At 39.9% G+C, this 18548-nt stretch overlaps 1 protein-coding gene across 1 annotated transcript in view; it reads right to left on the bottom strand.

Annotated features, from left to right (window-relative positions):
• Positions 1-235: 235 nt before the first annotated feature.
• Positions 236-18548, bottom strand: part of LOC137332454 (uncharacterized) — a 34499-nt gene continuing 16186 nt past the window's right edge. Inside the window, exons 3-4 of the mRNA XM_067996310.1 lie at positions 7434-7512; positions 236-5650 (exon numbers count right to left, since the gene is read on the bottom strand). Of these exons, the coding sequence (XP_067852411.1) occupies positions 5566-5650; positions 7434-7512 (164 nt within the window). The 3' untranslated portion in view covers positions 236-5565. The remainder of the gene's footprint in view (positions 5651-7433; positions 7513-18548) is intronic.

Genomic DNA, 18548 nt, shown 5'->3' with positions numbered 1-18548 from the left:
CGATAGGACACCAATTCAGATATTAAAAGGGCCTACCACCTGAAATAGGGCACACCGACCCCCTCACCCAGCAAAAGGCCGCTATGAGGATGGCAGCGGCCGGAACACCAGCGTAAACAAGACAGTAATCCATTTTTCAGCCGCCACTGCCCTGTTTATGCCTAGTGACCCAAGTTAAAAACTACCTGTAGTATATTCAGACAAGTTTAAAAAAAAGGGCTAGGACAATAGGTAGTTAAGATGCTAATGAGCTATGTTGTTTGTTTGGATCTCCAGCAGGAAGGATTGTAATAAAGAATCCATTTTATGTTAAAGTTTCCATTTTGTAACAAACAGACAACTTTTTCAGAATCTACGGGCAACAACATTCTGAAAATGTCCAAAAATCAGCTCAGATCTCCAACGCCCCTTGTCAGGTTGGTGCCATTGTTGTCATAAAGATCGTTGTTTTGTTATTTGCGTAGTTCGATGACCTTTTCTGTACATGTAAGGAGTCAAGACAGCTTTGTTATGTCCGGAGACACGATATGGAACTTTCACCCATTGATACCAAATCTGCGGAATGATGAGCTAATGGTACTGTAAAGCAAGGGTAAAGTTCACAGAATGCATTACATGATGCAATGGCTTATCAGATGAAGGATAAAAGCGAGACCATTATAACGTGAAGTTAGAAAGACCCAATTGCTAATCACCCTGTAATATTAGCCTTTGCATCATGTGTGTTGTCTGTATCATTTCCTCTAATAATTCTATTAGCGATAGACTCTGCGACTGGAATCTCATTCCTGGCACAGAGACAACAGCTCCAAGCTTGCCTCTAGCAGTATTTATTAGCAGTGTTGATGTTACTTCTCCATTAATTGTACATAATAAGCAATTGGTTTATGAAGAGTAGAAGCAGGGTGGCTGGTAAGGGGAGATCAACCCTCATGGTGATGACGGTGTGAATGTGTGTTTCAGCAGCAGAATGAGTAAGGTACTTGCATAAGCAATGTTCCAGAAGTAGAAGAAAGCTAGTATGTTACTTGTCAATTTTTCATTTGTATATTCATAATGATTCTTAAAGAACATCCACTTCATGAAAAAGTGTTTGCGAAAAAATTTTGCTTTCATTCAAAAATACTTAATATGATGATGTAAATTATGTTAAAATTAATTGTGGCATCTTGTAAGAACACAAGAACCTAAGAAATAGGAACAGGAGTAGGTGATACGGCTCCTCGGGCCTGCTTTGCCATTCAGTAAGATCCTGGCTGACCTTCTACCTCAGCTCCACTTTACTGCCCTATCCCCATATCACTTGATTCCCTTAGTGTCCAATGATCTATTGATCTCAGTCTTGAATTATCTCAACGACTGAGCATCCACAGCCCTCTGAGGTAGTGAAATCCAAAGACACATAACCCTCTGAGTGAAGGAATTTTCCCTCATCTCAGTCCAAAATGGCCGACCCCTTATCTTGAGACTATGACCCCTAGTTCGAGACTCTCCAGCCAGGGAAACAGCCTCTCAGCACCTACCCTGTAAAGCCCTCTAAGAATTTTATATGTTTCACTGAAATCGCTTCTCATTCTTCTAAACTCCAGAGAATATAGGCCCATTCTACTCAATCTTTCCTCATAGGACAACCCTCTCATCCCAGGAATCAATCTAGTGAATCTTTGTTGCACCCCCTCTAAGGCAAGTATATCCTTCCTTAGGTAAGGAGACCAAAACTGTACACAGTAGTCCAGGTATGGTCTCACCAGAGCCCTATATAATTGCAGCAAGACCTCCTTACTCTTTTACTCCAAACCCCTTGCAATAAAGGCTAACATACCATTTGCCTTCCTAATTGCTTGCTGTACCTGCATGTTAACTTTCTGTGATTCGTGCACAAGGACACCCAAATCCCTGACTACCAACATTTCTTAGTTTCTCACCTTTTAAAAAATATTCTGCTTTTCCATTCTTCCTACCAAAGTGGATAATTTCACATTTCCCCACATTATACTCCATCTGACACCTTCTCGCCTACTCACGTAACCTGTCTATGTCCCTTTGCAGCCTCTTTGCATCCTCCTCAGAGCTTACTTTCCCAACTAGCTTTGTACCTTCAGCAAACTTGGATCCATTACATTTGGTCCCCTCATCTAAGTATTTGGCATATATTGTAAACAACTGAGGCCCAAGTACTGATCCTTGCAGCACCCCACTAGTTACAACCTGCCACCCTGTCCGTTAGCCAATCCTCAATCCATGCTAATATATTACCCCCAATCCCATGAACCCTAATCTTGTGTAACAACCTCTTGTGTGGCACTTTATTTAATGCCTTTTGAAAATTCAAATACACTATATCCACTGGTTCCCCCTTATCTATCCTGCTAGTTATGCCCTCAAAAAACTCTGCTAGATTTGTCAAATACGATTTCCCTGTCATAAACCGTGTTGACTCTGCCTAATCATATTATGATTTTCTAAGTGCCTTGTTACTACATTCTTAATAATAGATTCTAGCATTTTCCCTACTATTGATGTCAGGTTAATTGGCCTATAGTTCCCTGTTTTCTCTCGCTCTCCTTTCTTGAATAGCAGGGTTACATTTGTTACTTTCCAATCCACGGGGATCATTCTGGAATCTAGGGAATTCTGGAAGATCAAAACCAATGCATCCACTATCTCTGCAGCCACCTCTTTTAAAACTAGGAGGTAGGCCATCAGGTCCAGGGAATTTGTCGGCTTTTAGTCGCATTAATTTCTCCAGGACTTTTTCTTTACTAATCTTAATTACTTTAGGTTCCTCACTCTCATTAGATCCTTGGTTCCCCACTATTTCCAGCATGTTTTTTGTGTCTTCTACTGTGAAGACAGAAACAAAATAGTTATTTAACGTCTCTGCCATTTCCTTATTCCCCATTATAATTTCTCCTGTCTCTGCCTCTACGGAACCCACGTTTACTTTCATTAATCTCCTTTTTACATACTTGTAGAAGCTCTTACAATCTATTTTTATATTTCTTGCTAGTTTACTCTCATATTGAATTTTCTGCCTCTTAAATCAATTTCTTGGTCATCCTTTGCTGATTTCTAAAACCCTTCCAATCCTCAGGCTTACTACTCTTTTTGGCAACATTACAAGCCTCTTCTTTTAATCTAATACTATCCTTAATTTCTCTAGTTAGCCACTGTCAGATCATTTTACCCATGGAGTTTTTATTCCTCAAGGGAATGTATATTTGTTGAGAATTATGAATTATTTATTTAAATGTTCGCCATTGTGCATGATGTCATCTGTGTTGGTCTGGTTCTCCTCCATCCTCAAACAAAAAAGGTTTACAAAAAATAATTTCTTGAAGATAATGTCCCTCTAAAATATTTGGTGTGTACCAGTCTGTAAAAACTCTTTTACTCAAGAGGCCTGAGGCCTGAAATAGTCCATGGCACCTAGTGCGCCTCAATGTGCCCAACCAGCATGAACGACATTGGAAGCCTGCGATACAAACTGTACAGAAGGCTCACTAAGGCCCCCCCAAAAAATTAGAGTGCCTGAGCATCACTCCAGTTGCACAGTGCCAATTTTGGGGCCAAAAAGGAGGAAAAATTGGAATTTTTTGATTTCTTATTGAAAAAGTACATTAAATACTTTTAAATACAACAGTATTTTTAATAAATAGGGTTCATATTTTCATGTTGAATAATATGAGCAGTATTCTTTATTGTCATTCCCTTTATAATTTTAGGATTCATAATTTTATTGGCAAACAGACATGATATAATTCATTATTTAAAACTATAACTATATTCTTGTTGGAAAATGATGTAAGTTGATCTTCTGTAAAATGCCAGAAAAAGTCAGTACATAAACGTTAATGTACGAAGGATGGGCAAACTGTGTTTACACTGGGGAGCAAAATCTATTCTGTTCCTATCTTTTCATAAAATATAGAAGGAAAAGTAGATTTTTCTGCTGAACACTTGTCTTGCCAGCTGATGTTAAGCACACCAAGACTCAGCTGAGAATTTTTGGACACCCAAGCACAGAAGAGAGGACAGCTCTTCTTCCCCTCTTTGCTGGCAAGCATAGGAAAGAAAATTTTGGAACCTGCGGTTGTTGCTAAGATTCTGTTACAGCACAAACATTCAAAATGTATTTGCGCTATTTTGCTAAAGCAAATGGAGCCCAATATTCCTCACTGTACCCATGATACTTGCAATAATACTCAGGGTAATTGGTAATGACACGATCACATCTAAATTACTGATAACATATAAATATGATTACATTTAAATGCTCATTGGACAAAAGCCTCGAAAAAACATCACTTACCGAGCATAAACATATATCTGGTATAGACTTTCCTTAAAAATTCCAAGCCTAGTACTGAATCCAGTCACATCATAAATGTAATGTGATATTTGTAATTCTGCACACTACAAACACCTCATCAATTCCTGCTGTATATTAGAGAAGAAATCTAAAGAAAGTAGGGTAGGTCATGATTGTCTTGCATGTCTTTCAGGTATAAATCTGTAATTAAAATGTATACATCTTGATTCCTGACAGTCTTTATAACTTAATAATCCTTTTCGGTTGAGGTATTTTCATAGAATAAAACTAAAGTCCTTAATAAAAGCCTTTTGCAGTAGTTTGGCAGTACTTTAACCAATCTAGGTCTACTCTACAGACTTTACACCCATGGTAACTTGATTGATGTTATAATCATGCATCAGTAATAAGTCAAGTTTGCCTGAAATCAAAGTCTCTTTGGTTGAAGAAACTTTAGGATAAATACTGTGCATCCAAGGTTGACCTGCCCTATGTGGGCCACAAAGCGTTTATCTTTTGAGCACACTAAGTTGATGTTTCTTATATAACATTAGTAGACCACTAAAACACTGAAGCTTCATATTCCTCTTGGGAACAGTAAGTGTTTCTCTACTCGCTGGTTTGCATTCAGTCAAATTTGCTGTGTGTGCATAACAATAACCCATTGACTAGTTAAAAAAGCGAAGCCTGACACTTTAAATTTATCGAGATCATCAGAAAATAAAGTGCATTTCAACTATGCACAGACAATATCCTCCTTAAGCATATTTGGAGAGAATGTAGCCAACATTTGCAAAAACAAGCCTGCAGGATTCACATATATAAAACATCAGCTCAGGTTGCAGTTGCTATACAACAGGATTTGCCACTGTAATTTGATAGCTTGGTCAATTACACTTGATGCTGCTAACTTAAACATTGTGAAGAATGTTCAAGATGATTCAGAGAATTACAAAAGAATTACAGGTATGACATATTTGGGGGTAAAATTGGTCTTGGGCAGTGATGCAAAACGGGTGATTGAAGTCAATGGAAAAGGAAATCGGGCGGGGTGTTAATCAGGCTGCTGATTCGCTATTGCCCGTTTTCACTAGCCCCAAGACCAATTTTACCCCCTTTTTGTTTTTCACCCTCAAACAAAAGAAAATGCATTCAGAGCTTAATGCAGTTTTCAAGAAAATATCTTGCTATATACATTTGTGGCTTAATGGCTATCGTAAATAAAGTTAACAATTTAAAAAAATTAATTATTGTCATGAATCTTCAAACACGGGGTTATTATAATTGCTCCAAGATCCAGCTGGATTGTCTTCCTGTAAGCGGCTATAGAACACTCTCCTGCAAATAAGACAAAAAGGACTTTTAATTTTCTGCTCCTGGCCAAGAGAATATGAGTCCATGTTTACTTATTTCACTAGCAGCAATAAATCACCTTTGGTTCAGAATGCTCAAATTGAACCAGTGTAAATCAGTGAAAGTAAATTGGCCATCCAGCACTGAACACGATCTCGAAAACAGATTCAACCCAGTTTTCTAATGTATTTAGCCTGTCATAGCTCTAGGTTTCAATTGTTTTGGAAACTGGAACTATAATCTTTGGATTTTCCAAAAATCTAAAATAAGCAGAAAGAGAATAAAATAATGTTTAATTGGGTCACAGTTGTTGTTTAATGTTGTTTCAACTAGAATTGATGGGTGCAGGAAGAAAGTGCTAATGTTTTATCGTCTGGACTTTCAAACGAACAAAATCTAGGTTAAATCTCACTAAACAGGATGCATTGTTCTGCCACAACAAAGGGCTCTATCTGATGGCCCAGGTAAGAACCAGTAAAACTCGCTTGCACGCAGTTTTGGGAAGTTCCAATGACAGGCAGATCAAAGCCTAGCCACTGCTGTCATTTGATTAGGAGTTAGGAGCTTTACTTTTTGTTCTACAGGACTACCCAGACTTAGTATTTTTACCTAGGATGGCCCAGAGGAGGGATGTCCAAACTGTGGCCTGTGAGCCCCATATGCGGCCCTAAAGCCATGGTAATATAGTCCTTGAAAATCAAGAAACATAGCCCTCAGTTAGGCTTATATTTCTTATTTGTTGGTTTGTTGTTTGAATTTTATGGGCCTGGAGATTTAGAAAGGACTGTTTTTAGTTCTGTTGCCTTATTGGTGAAAAGATCTTAAATCAGAACACCAAGATTTGTTAGTATTAGCAACTTGAGATATATGTTTATAAATTAATAGCAACATAGATTTAAATTTTATTTGTAGCCCCCAAGAAGTTATGTAGTCCACTAAGGCACACAGCTCAAAAATCCCCTGGCCCAGACATAAAAGTGCTTAAACATATTGGAGAGGCTATTAATAAGGAGAAACAGCAGTTCTGATACCAAAACAAAATGGAATATTGATAAATAAATGTGCAGCATTAACACAATCAATTTATGGGAATCATCTCTGAGATGTGCATTGTCAGTATATGATATATACTGACAATGCACATCTCATAGATGATACTGACTGTGTTACTTTCTGGTAATCAACTGCTGAATATCATTCAATATGGCTACAGTGGGAAAAGCCATGAACACAATCCTTTCATTTTTTGGGAACTGGGTTTGGATTACACCAAGCCTAATGGCATGAAAGTCTCCTCTCATTGGTGGCTGCAATAGTTCTACATTAAATGAATTCAGACAGCTCAACCCAGTTCCTCGTGGTAACAAGTTCACAGTACAGAACTGCCCAGAATTTATTACAGGCAGTTTTACTCAGGCAAGGCATAAGGGTGGCTGGTGTGGGAAATATGAAAATGCTTAGTAGTATAGTGAGATGCTCTTTTGAGGCTGGGATGTTGAGGCAGAGTGGAAAGACTTTTACTCTCCATCTCAATTGTCTAATATCAACGTGCCTTGGGGGTTGCTTCATGGAACAGTGTAGGGAGAGTATGGCCCACACTATAATTCAGTGCTTGATGCAGATCCTGGATGCCAAAGGTGTTCCAACATTGATATTCCCCACTTCAATAAGCACAAAAGCTCTCCAGAAAAATAAGTAAATAGATATATTGGCATTCTCTTATGGATTCTGGTTATTCCGCTGCCCTCATTAAAGTGCATGAACCTACCTTTTCTTCAAATATATCACCAATCCCAGCAATGCTACAGCAACGAGAATCAAAGACACTATAACAATTATAGCTGTTCCTGTCAATAAAAATACAAAATTATTAACACTTTAAATATGTCACTTAAAATGAATGACTACCTCACAAAAATGATCTAAAATATTATCACTATTTACCTAAAATGTACTAAACCTCTATTAGTCCTTTGACTTGTGTATTTGTTTAGTAGTTTATATGGCTTATCGGAATGTTTTTCTGTTTCAGCTTCAGTTGTTCAATACTATTTTGTATATAAATGAAGACTTTTGCATGTATTAAGTTTTGCAATTATGAGAGTAGGAAACATAGTTAGATTAATTCATAATTAGAGAATACTTTATTTAAGGTTAACTTAAAATACTTTTTAAAATAATTGCAAATTGTACCATAATGAAAATCAGAAAAACTTGGGGAGACAGACGGCCCAATTCTGAAAACTTTGGCTATCTGCACCAAATGTTCTTACAGCTACCCTGACACAAAATAGGGGCCTGAACCAGCCCCAATATTGACTATATTTTCCATACAATGCCACCACTAAGACCGTTAAACTGCTGTACCACAGAAAAGAGGGAACATAACAGCAAAATTAAGTTAGAGATACACGTGTGTAGAAGAAATTCCAATATGACTGCTAGTGGCTCATATGAACACAAGAACATAAGAAATAGGAGCAGGAGTAGGCCATACAGCCCCTCGAGCCTGCTCCACCATTCAATAAGATCATGGCTGATATTCGACCTCAACTCCACTTTCCTGCCCGATCCCCATATCCCTTGATTCCCTTGGAATCTGAAGCTCTATCGATCTCGATTTTGAATACACTCAATGACTTAGCATCTACAGCCCTCTGGGGTAGAGAATTCCAAAGATTCACAACCCTCTGAGTGAAGAAATTTCTCCTCATCTCAGTCCTAAATAGCCGACCCCTTATGAAACTATGTCCCCTAGTTCTAGATTCTCCAGCCAGGGGAAACAGCCTCTCAGCATCTACCCTGTCAAAAACTCTCAGAATGTCATATGTTTTAATGTGATCACCTCTCATTCTTCCAAACTTCAGAGAATATAGGCTCATTCTACTCAATAGGACAACCCTCTCATCCCAGGAATCAATCTAATGAACCTTTGTTGCACTGCCTCTAAGGCAAGTATGTCTTTCCTTAGGCAAGGAGGCCAAAACTGTACAGTATTCCAGGTGTGGTCTCACAAAGCCCTGTACAATTGCAGCAAGACTTCCTTACTCTTGGACTCCAACCTCCTTGCAATAAAGGCCAACATATCATTTGCCTTCCTAATTGCTTGCTGTACCTGCATGTAAACTTCCTGTGCTTTGTGTACAAGGACACCCAAATCCCTCTGAACACCAACATTTAATAGTTTCTCACCATTTAAAAAATATTCTGTTTTTCTATTCTTCCTACCAAAGTGAATAACCTCACATTTCCCAATATTATACTCCATCTGCCCCTTTCTTGCCCACTCAATTAACCTGTCGATATCCCTTTGCAGACTCTTTGCGTCCTCCTCACAGCTTACTTTCCCACCTAGCTTTGTATAATTAGCAAACTTGGATACATTACACTCAGTCCCTTAATCTAAGTCATTAATATAGATTGTAAATAGCTGAGGCCCAAGCACCGATCCTTGCGGCACCCCACTAGTTACAGCCTGCCAGCCTGAAAATGACCCGTTTATCCCTACTCTCTGTTTTCTGTCCGTTAACTAATCCTCAATCCATGCTGATACAGTACCCCCAACCCCATGAGCCCTTATCTTGTGTAACAACCTTTTGTGTGGCACCTTATTGAATGACTTTTGAAAATCCAAATATATTACACCCGTTGGTTCCCTTTTATCTACCTGCTAGTTACATCCTCAAAAAACTCCAGCAGATTTGTCAAACACGATTTCCCTTTCATAAAACCATGTTGACTCTACCTAATCATATTATGATTTTCTGAGTGCCCCGTTACCACATCTTTAATAACATGGTAACGGGGCAATCAAGACAAAGTCTACCAGGAGACATCCAAGACCAAGTAGAGTTTGAGAAAGTTAAATCAATTCAAGATGTTTCAGGGCAGACTAAACCAAGTGCTCTTTGACAATCTGTTTTGAAACATAAAACATATAGGCTTTGGTCCATGAGTGTGGTGCAACTTTATTGATAATACCGATATCAGCTATGTTTGGATTACATAAAATAGATCAATCTTACAATATAAAAATAAACCATTAAATATTATACAATTGCATCTAAATATGTGACAGTGGTCTCAGTTCTAGCTCTTACTCTATTTGGCTTTTTATATATATAATTATCATCTGTCTTTGATGAAGTAATGGAGAGGGTTGATGAGGGTAGTGCAGTTGATGGTATATATATGGACTGTCAAAAGGCATTTGATAAAGTACCACATTGGAATCATGTTAGCAAAATTAAAGCCCATGGGACTAAAGGGACATTGGCAGTGCGGATCCAAAATTGGCTACGGGACAGAAAGCAGAGAGTGGTGGTGAACAGTTGTTTTTCAGACTGGAGGGAAGTATACAGTGGTGTTCCCCAGGGGTCAGTATTAGGACCACTGCTCTTTTTGATATATATTAATGACCTGGACTTGGGCATAGAGGGTCTAATTTCAAAGTTTGCAGATGACACAAAACTTGGAAATGTAGTAAACAATGTGGAGCATAGTAACAGACTTCAGGAGGACATAGACAGACTGGTGAAATAGGCAGACACATGGCAGATTAAATTTAATGCAGAGAAGTATGAAGTGATGCATTTTGGTAGGAAGAATGAGGAGAGACAATATAAACTAAATGGTACAATTTTAAAGGGGATGCAGGAACAGGGAGACCTGGGGGTGCACATACACAAATCTTTGAAGGTGGCTGGACAAGTTGAGACGGCTGTTTAAAAAGCATATGGGATACTGGGCTTCATTAATAGAGGCTTAGAGGCAAGGAAACTATGCTAAACCTTTATAAAACACTGGTTAGGCCTCAGCTGGAGTATTGTGTTCAATTCTGGGCACCACACTTTAGGAAGGATGTCAAGGCCTTAGAGAGAGTGCAGAAGAGATTTACTAGATTGGAACAAAGGTTGAGAGACTTCGGTTATGTGGAGAGACTGGAGAAGCTGGTGTTTGTTCTCCTTAGAACAGAGAAGGTTAAGGGGAGATTTGATAGAGGTGTTCAAGATCATGAACGGCTTTGATAAGAGCAAATAAGGAGAAACTGTTTCCAGTGGCAGAAGGGTCGGTAACCGGAGGACACAGATTTAAGGTGATCGGCAAAAGAGCCAGAGGCGACATGAGGAAACATTTTTTTACACAGCAAATTGTGATCAGGAATGCACTGCCTGAAAGAGTAGTGGAAGCAGATTCAATAGTAATTTTGAAAAGAGAATTAGATAAATACTTGAAGGGAAAAAATTTACAGGGCTATGGGTAAAGAGCAGGGGAATGGGACTAATTGGATAACCCTTTCAAAGAGCCAGCACAGGCACGATAGGCCGAATGGCCTCCTCCTGTGCTGTACCTACTATGATACTACTATGAACATCAACAAGTCAGACTTCGCTTTCAAACACACCCTACTATTACTTTAATTCAATGATGTTCCTCCTGTAGTTTTTTTTAGACCAGCTACTGGCCTTCCCTAGTATTCTGGCTCTGTTCCTTTACTACATCTTTTTTGTGACTTAATTGCAACCACTCCACTTCTATAGCGGAAATTTCTAGTGGGAATTTCCTTACAGCTGCTCTGACTCGGCTGGCGTAACATCGCTAGCAGTGCGGTGGAAATCCCATTCACGCAGGTAAACAGGGTTTCCGCTGCACTTCCCATGAAGTTACGGCAGCGGAGCAGGAGCAGCTCTAAGGAAATTCCTGGCCCAGGTCTTCCAGACTCCCAGTGAAAGCAGTTCACGTTTTGTTAATTAACTCCTTCAGAAAGGAGCTACATAAATATCTGGTTGAGAATGGGATTAGAGGTTATAGATAGGTCAGTACTAAATTAACAAATACTCCATGAGACACATAAATTCCCTTGCTAATGTGATGGGGGGAAATGAGGACAGTAGGCCAAGGTTTTACCACAGAAAGAACTATCTAATTCCCTTGTAAGAGTTATCATGGACTCTGCTTCAACAACAGTTTGTGGAAGAGAATTTCATATTCTAACTGCCCTCTGTGTAAAGAAATCTTTTCTATCCTCTTTCTTTTATTTATTATTCATTTCTCGGGATGTGAGCATCACTGGCAAGGCCGGTATTTATTGCCTTTCTCGAATTGCTCTGAGAAGGTGGTGGTGGGCCTTCTTCCTGATCCACTTCAGTATTTGTTGCGGTTTGAATACAAATGAGTAGCACTTCAAAGGGAAGCTAAGAGTCAAATATAGGCAAAATGGGTAAGGACATTAATGAACCAGTTGGGTTTTTATGACAATCCAACAAATGCATGGTCACTTTTACTGATACCAGCTTTTTATTTCCAGATTTTTTAAACTGAAGTCAAATTCTCAAATTGCCATGGTGGGATTTGAATTCACAGTCTCTGGATTATTAGTCCAGCCTTCTGGATTACTAGTCCAGTAACATAACCACTACGCTACCGTACCCTGATTATTGTTTTAAATATATTCCTTGCTGTTGCTATCTTGCCGACCAATGGAAACAATCTTTGACTATTTACCAGAACCCTTCATAATCGTGAAGACCTGTGTCAGGTCACTGATCAACTTTCTCAGCTCCAGTGAAAAAAGCCCCAACTCCTCAAGTTTCTCTTTAAAACTGTTACCCCTTATCCCTGATAACATTCTGGTGAATCTACAATGCACCTTTTCCATTGCTTTTATATCCTTCCTATATGGGGGTACCAAAATCTGCAGACTACTTAAGGTCTTGTACAAATTCAGCATAACCTCCTTGCTTTTGTATTCTATGCCTTTAGGTACCACGCTTTATCTAACCTTCTTAGGTCCTCACCTGTTCATCTACCAACACCAGAAAACTCTCATCAGGAGACTCTCCATTATCTCCTTTTATTCTCTTAGATTTTCTCCTGGTTTACAAAACACTGCTTACTTATTAGTGCAAAACTGATGGTGGGATCACAAATTTCCCTCAGTCACCTCAAATCCATGGAGGCAAAGCTACCTCTAACTACAGGGACAATTTAGATACTTTAATACAGATAAGAACTAAGTGCCATTAATTGCATTTTATTTCTCCAGTGTAAACACTGAAAAACTATTATGACTTGTCACCTCTGTATTAGTTTCCAACGTCCGTCCTTGCGAAAGTGACAACTCTGTTAAAGCACCATTATACAGCTCCAAGAAAACATGCTGAAAATGCTGACTGAGCAAACATTTTTAACACTATACTTACAAAGCCAACTAAGATACTATATTAGGAATAAACATACACACGCGGTCCTCTTAATCACTCTGCCTGCAATAACCCTTCTCCATATTTCTCTCTCTCCCTTAGTATTACTTTTGGCAAAACAAAACCAGATTTCCTCATTGGCCTTTTCCAGTCTTCATCTGATCTGTCTCCTCCTTTTCTACAGCAATTCTTCCATTGGGACACAATAGGACTGGACATATAAGTCCTACAGCAGCTTTTGAAATAATTTAATTTGGGGAGTGGCCCCATAACCTAAAATAAGGTTTTTCCCTAAATGATGATGGAAAAGACACTGCGGCTGAATTTATTCAGGGGTTCCACCAATCTTCTGACATAATTCTGGAGGGAGACCAGCAGGATCCTCCAGAAAATGAGAATTGACGAGACCCGCCCTTTACAGGGCAAATGTTGCCAAGAGGGTGGAACCACTGGGAGTTCCTGCTCCAGTGCCTCAGTCAGGACATGCCATATGTGCGGATGCAGAAATGGCCAATGAGGTGATGCGTACTGGCCTCCATTTGGGTGGATGTGGGCCCATCAGCTGAGGACCAAGTCAAGGAAGTTGCTTGAACCACCACAGAAACAGGAGTATTTTTTAATTTTTCAAGATCACAGGGAACACGGCCAAAAACTTTGGCGGGGTCGGCGCTGGTGGTAACCACCATCCCAAGCAAAATTTGGCCACACTGTACAAAATGTAAACTGCACTTTTGAGTTTTTTGCACACAACAGAAATACATTAATTTACAGTTTTTCTGTGGAGCACAAGTTGGGTACAATCACTTAACATGATGCTTATGCTGATATAGAAATTGAATCCAATCTTTTCCTCCCTTTACTTGGGAGCTCACAACTACTTACAGGTTATTTATCCAACAACTATGTCTCATCCTCTCACTCCCAACACCAAGTTCAGCATTATAGAAATTCAATGAAGTTCTCAACACAACACAAATGCTTCCTCCCAAAACCTATTCCATTTCCCACACAAATCTCTCTTTCTCCACCTTCACACAAGTTCAGTCATTCTACCAGGAAAGATGACAAACTGACCGAAGCATCAGAGCTTATACCTACATCAGGCACATGCAAAACCATTACACTTGACACACCCACATGTACACACGCAATCCTCAGGGGGAATTCAACCCCTCCCAACCCTATTCATACATATAGATTCTATTACATGCATAATATTCCGAAACTGAGTAATTAGTGGCTAGGACCTACACTTTCTGGCCACGTCCTGCTGGTTTTATGGTGGATATAGAGCAGATGGAGCCAGACATATGCTTGGGGACATGTTCCAGATGTCCCTGCCTCCCCCCACTTTTCAGGAGGGTATGTCTGGCAACATAAAATGCCATATATGGTGGGCACATGCAAATTAAATTAGAAGATGGGAAATACAGCCTTGAGCACGTTTCATGCTATTTCACCAGTTTGAACAGGGAGACTCTCCACTGTATACCTGCCTCTATGTGTGTCATCCCCCACCCTCCTCCTCCACCTCCTCCCCCCCCCCCCTTTTTCCATGGGTCAATCCCAGGATATTAGGGCAGGCATATGTAAATATTATGCAAATGAGGGAAATATGACCATCACCATGTTTTCTGCACTGTTTGAATGCTGGATACAAAATGTGATTTGCCCAAGCATCTAGTGTTCAATGGTTGACTGGAGGGAGAGGAAAAATTTTCTGGCAGCCTGGGCCTGCGCAAGTACTCGCAGAGCGTGTGCATAGGCTGAAGATAGGGAGGCAACATTTTGTGACATAATCCAGTTTTTCTGGTTCTGCAAAGGCTTCTAGTATCCCATATTACAGCAGCTGCCTAAGGCCTGCTGCTCGGAACTCTGCCCTCTTTTTGGTGGGGCTCCCAAGTAGAGGCTGGGGAGCCTCACTCCAGAATGCTAAGGCCCCACAGCCAGATGTCCTGCCCCTTCAGAGATCAACAGGGAGAGGCAGAAAGCCTAGGCCTCTGTTTAAAGGAGCAGGATAGTTTAATAAGTTTGTCAACCAGATGCATGTATATATTCATATATACTAGGGAGTGATGCTTTCTACATACAATTTTAAATGATATAGTAATATGTTGCCCAACAAAAGCAAGTTTTCATTTAGTTGATTCAAAATAATCTTTAACGGGACATTGTTTCCACATAAAAGAGGCAGAAAAGCCATAAATCACTTTGTCATGTTGATGCCATTCATAAGTGATGTGATGATTTATTTTGATATCATTTATGTCAACTGTTGAGGTAAAAGGTTGAGCAAACTTATTTTCAGAAAGACAGTGCCTCCTTAAAGAATAAAACTGCCTAGCCAATAAATTAATATTTCTAAATGTATTTACCAGTTAAACCAATTTACCCGTGTCTCAACGATTAGCACCATCAAAAACAAAGCACAATAGTTTCAACAAGCATTGCACTAGATCTTTCATTTCATTGTACCCTCTACTTGCCAGAGGACTCTGGGTAAAATATGCTGCCTTGAACTGAAGTTATCTTTTGATTAAAGCGAATGCTGCAATGCCCACAATGCTGAAATAAGAAAATAATACAATTCAAAAGTATGGTAAACTGCCAATAATCATATATTCTCCTTGCAATGTTTTGAAACTATTTTAATAAGACTTGTGAGCCTAGATAATCCAATATAGCTGCAGTTTACGCCCAAATGGTGAGAAACCAAGAGGCTCAATTTCTGCAGGAGTTCTGCCAATTCTTCGACAGAAGAGCCACAGTAACCCTGAAAAAACAGCATTTACACCATTTTTCTAGGGTTTTTGCAGCTCTTCCACCAAAGTTACGGCGGACATGCGGGAGAACCCCCTCTGGAAATTCACCCCCTATATTTTGCACGAGATAAATGGAAGTGCGCCATTTGCACCCAATTGTCCAAAGCCAATTCATTATCACAATTATGCATGGCTCCAAGATCAGATACGGACATGTGCAGGGAGCACACTCAAGGTTGGAGTGGAAAGTTATATGTAAGAGAAACAGAAAGGTATGGGGACAATTGAAAAGGAGACAATGGGGTGACAAAAGTTCTGAAAGCCTCTGGAAAGGTTCAAAAGGCATCTGAACTCATTAGCAGCCTTGGTCAAGGCTGAACAAGGAGGGGTCTAAGAACTGACATAAAAAATGAAGGGAAAGAAAACCCAAGGTGCAGACATAAGTTTGCAGGCAGATGTTGAAACAGCCCAGCACCCTGTTTGATGGTTGTTGAAGTGGAGGTGGTCCTGTATGAGGTAGTTGCAAGGAGGCGTATCCTCTGTGCCACTCCAAGACACCATTCCCCAAAAATAAGTATTGCAGCATCCTAAAAGAAAGTAGAGACATCTTTCAGGTCACAGCTGACTATTACTGTCCATGGACATGCCCACCCTATGGCTGCATGGTAGCTGCAAAAATCCTTGTAATAACTGACAACCCGGTCCTTGTGAAGAGTTCCCCATGGTCACTGTCAGGTAGGCGTGCCAGGGCCTACGGGTGGCATTTTGGTCGGTGCAGCCAATCAGGGTGCGCTGGTAGTTGACGCTCCTACCATGCCTTCTTTTACATGGTACCACTGAACACATTGTGATTGGAATGCTTCTCAGGAAGCATCCAGCAATATGTTTAATTATGCATTACTGGTGCCATCTGATCTGCTGTCCGAGCTTCCTTTGATAATACACTAATTGTCTGCTAAAGTGCTTACCTTTGACTGCAGATGTGGATGTGTGGATGGGCACAGTACACTTCTCATGTAGTGTGAGTTGCCTTCCAAACACAGTGGATTGAAGATTCCCATTGGGAAACCCAGTAATGGTGCCAGTCATAGTATTGGGGCAAAAATAATGAACAATTGGCATATATAGGTTTTTGAGTGCAATCAGAAAAAAAAAAGTGAAGAAAAACGCTTTTAAATTGGACAATCCCAAGCAAAAAATATCCACTGTGTCATATTATTAAGACTTGATAGCCTAGATTTTACAACTGGGTTGATCCACTTTAAGGAGACCCAATTGGAAAATTGGTCAGAGTCCTGATACATATCATTGCCCACTTTCTAGCCCATCCTATTTTCGATTGCCATTTCCAGCAGCCACAGGAAATACCTGTCTATTTTTAGGCAATCCATGCCAATTAGGTGGAAATTACATAATTTTCCTTTTCTCACTCATATAAAACAAACATGCAGGGTTGCTTGACGCTAAGGAGAAGTGTAAGAATATAATGAGCTTGAGAATTCATCAAATATGATAAATTTAGAATAGACTAATCCAGGAAGAGATGAATTTTGGTAGTAAGGGGTTAAAAGTCTAGTGAAATGGAAAAATACTAACCTTTCTAACTCTTTCTAACCCTTCTGACTTTTAGGACTCTTCTAACTAAATCATGTAGCTGAATAAACAGGAAAGCTGTAAACCTTGGGAGGGGGTCATCAGCTTCTGCTTCTGTGAATATTGGGGTATCTCCACAGGATAGGGGAACTGACACATCATTAACTCACCATTTGGGGAGACATCTGTTAAACAGCACGTTCAGAGCAGCACATCTTTCAGGTAGAAATAAAAGTATAAGAAACTGGCTTACAGTCAGAAGAGGAACAGATAGTTAGATACATCCAGCGGATCGATGCTGGCCTTTGGCCTAATACTATGTAACTATCAGGAAGATCACCATCAATACGCCAGGTGTGCCGATTGTCCAATCATGAGAGGCAGGTAATATGAATATTATTGCACTGTTCAGGCGATTGTTAGTTACTGCTGACAGATTGTAATATAATATAGTCTGAATTACCTTATACAATAAAGTCTGAACAATCTCTATAACCAATATGGTGTCAAGTCAAATCATTGAATAGTGGGAGAGACAAACATCCCCGCTCCGGAAATTATTACAGAAGGCTGAAGAGCATTTAAAGAGCCCAATATCAATATTGATGGCATATGCTTAAAACCTATTTGGCGAGGGATTTTTAGTGTGTTTTTTCATGTGCTCCTACATTCTCCCTCGCTCACTATCTTCATCAATAGGAAAGGATTCTATCTTCACAATTTGCAAACTGCAGTACTGCAGTTCACTAGGAGCTGCCATGATGCCTTCATTTTGAGGCAGCCCACTGTGTCAGCACTCTTTGATCCAGAAAGATAAGTCTTGGGATGGCTTCTGGCAGATCAAGTATTTCTCTGCAGACATGATTCATGATTCCTTTGCATTTTCCCAAGATACAAATTAGGTACCAGTACAATGAAGCCCATTCCTGTATCAGAGTAATAACTGAAAACACTACTGGCATGGTGAAGGCAAGCTTCAGGTGTCTGGATCAATCGGGGATGTCCAGCAATATAGTCCAGCTAAGATCTCAAGGATCGTGGTTGTGTACTGTATCCTGCAACAACTTTGCCTTTCAAAGAGACTTAATCATAGAGTACACAGAGGAGAAAGACCTCCAAAGGCAGAAAGAGGATCAGCAAGAGGAGCAGCAGCAGCCTGAAGAGAATGCAAACAATGGGGGCGATCTTAACCCTACCCGGGCGGGTGGACAGTTAAAATCGTCCAAATTACTTACTCACCCTGAAGCTGCTCAGATCTGGAAGGTTCTGATTTTCAACTGCTTGCCTGAGCAGGCGGGAAGGACACCCACCCAAAACTGGAAGGAT

Source organism: Heptranchias perlo, chromosome 14, assembly GCF_035084215.1.
Source record: "Heptranchias perlo isolate sHepPer1 chromosome 14, sHepPer1.hap1, whole genome shotgun sequence".
In the NCBI taxonomy this organism is placed as follows: domain Eukaryota; kingdom Metazoa; phylum Chordata; class Chondrichthyes; order Hexanchiformes; family Hexanchidae; genus Heptranchias; species Heptranchias perlo.
Note: the sequence above shows the minus strand (reverse complement) of the source record. Positions and strands in the feature narration are given on the sequence as shown.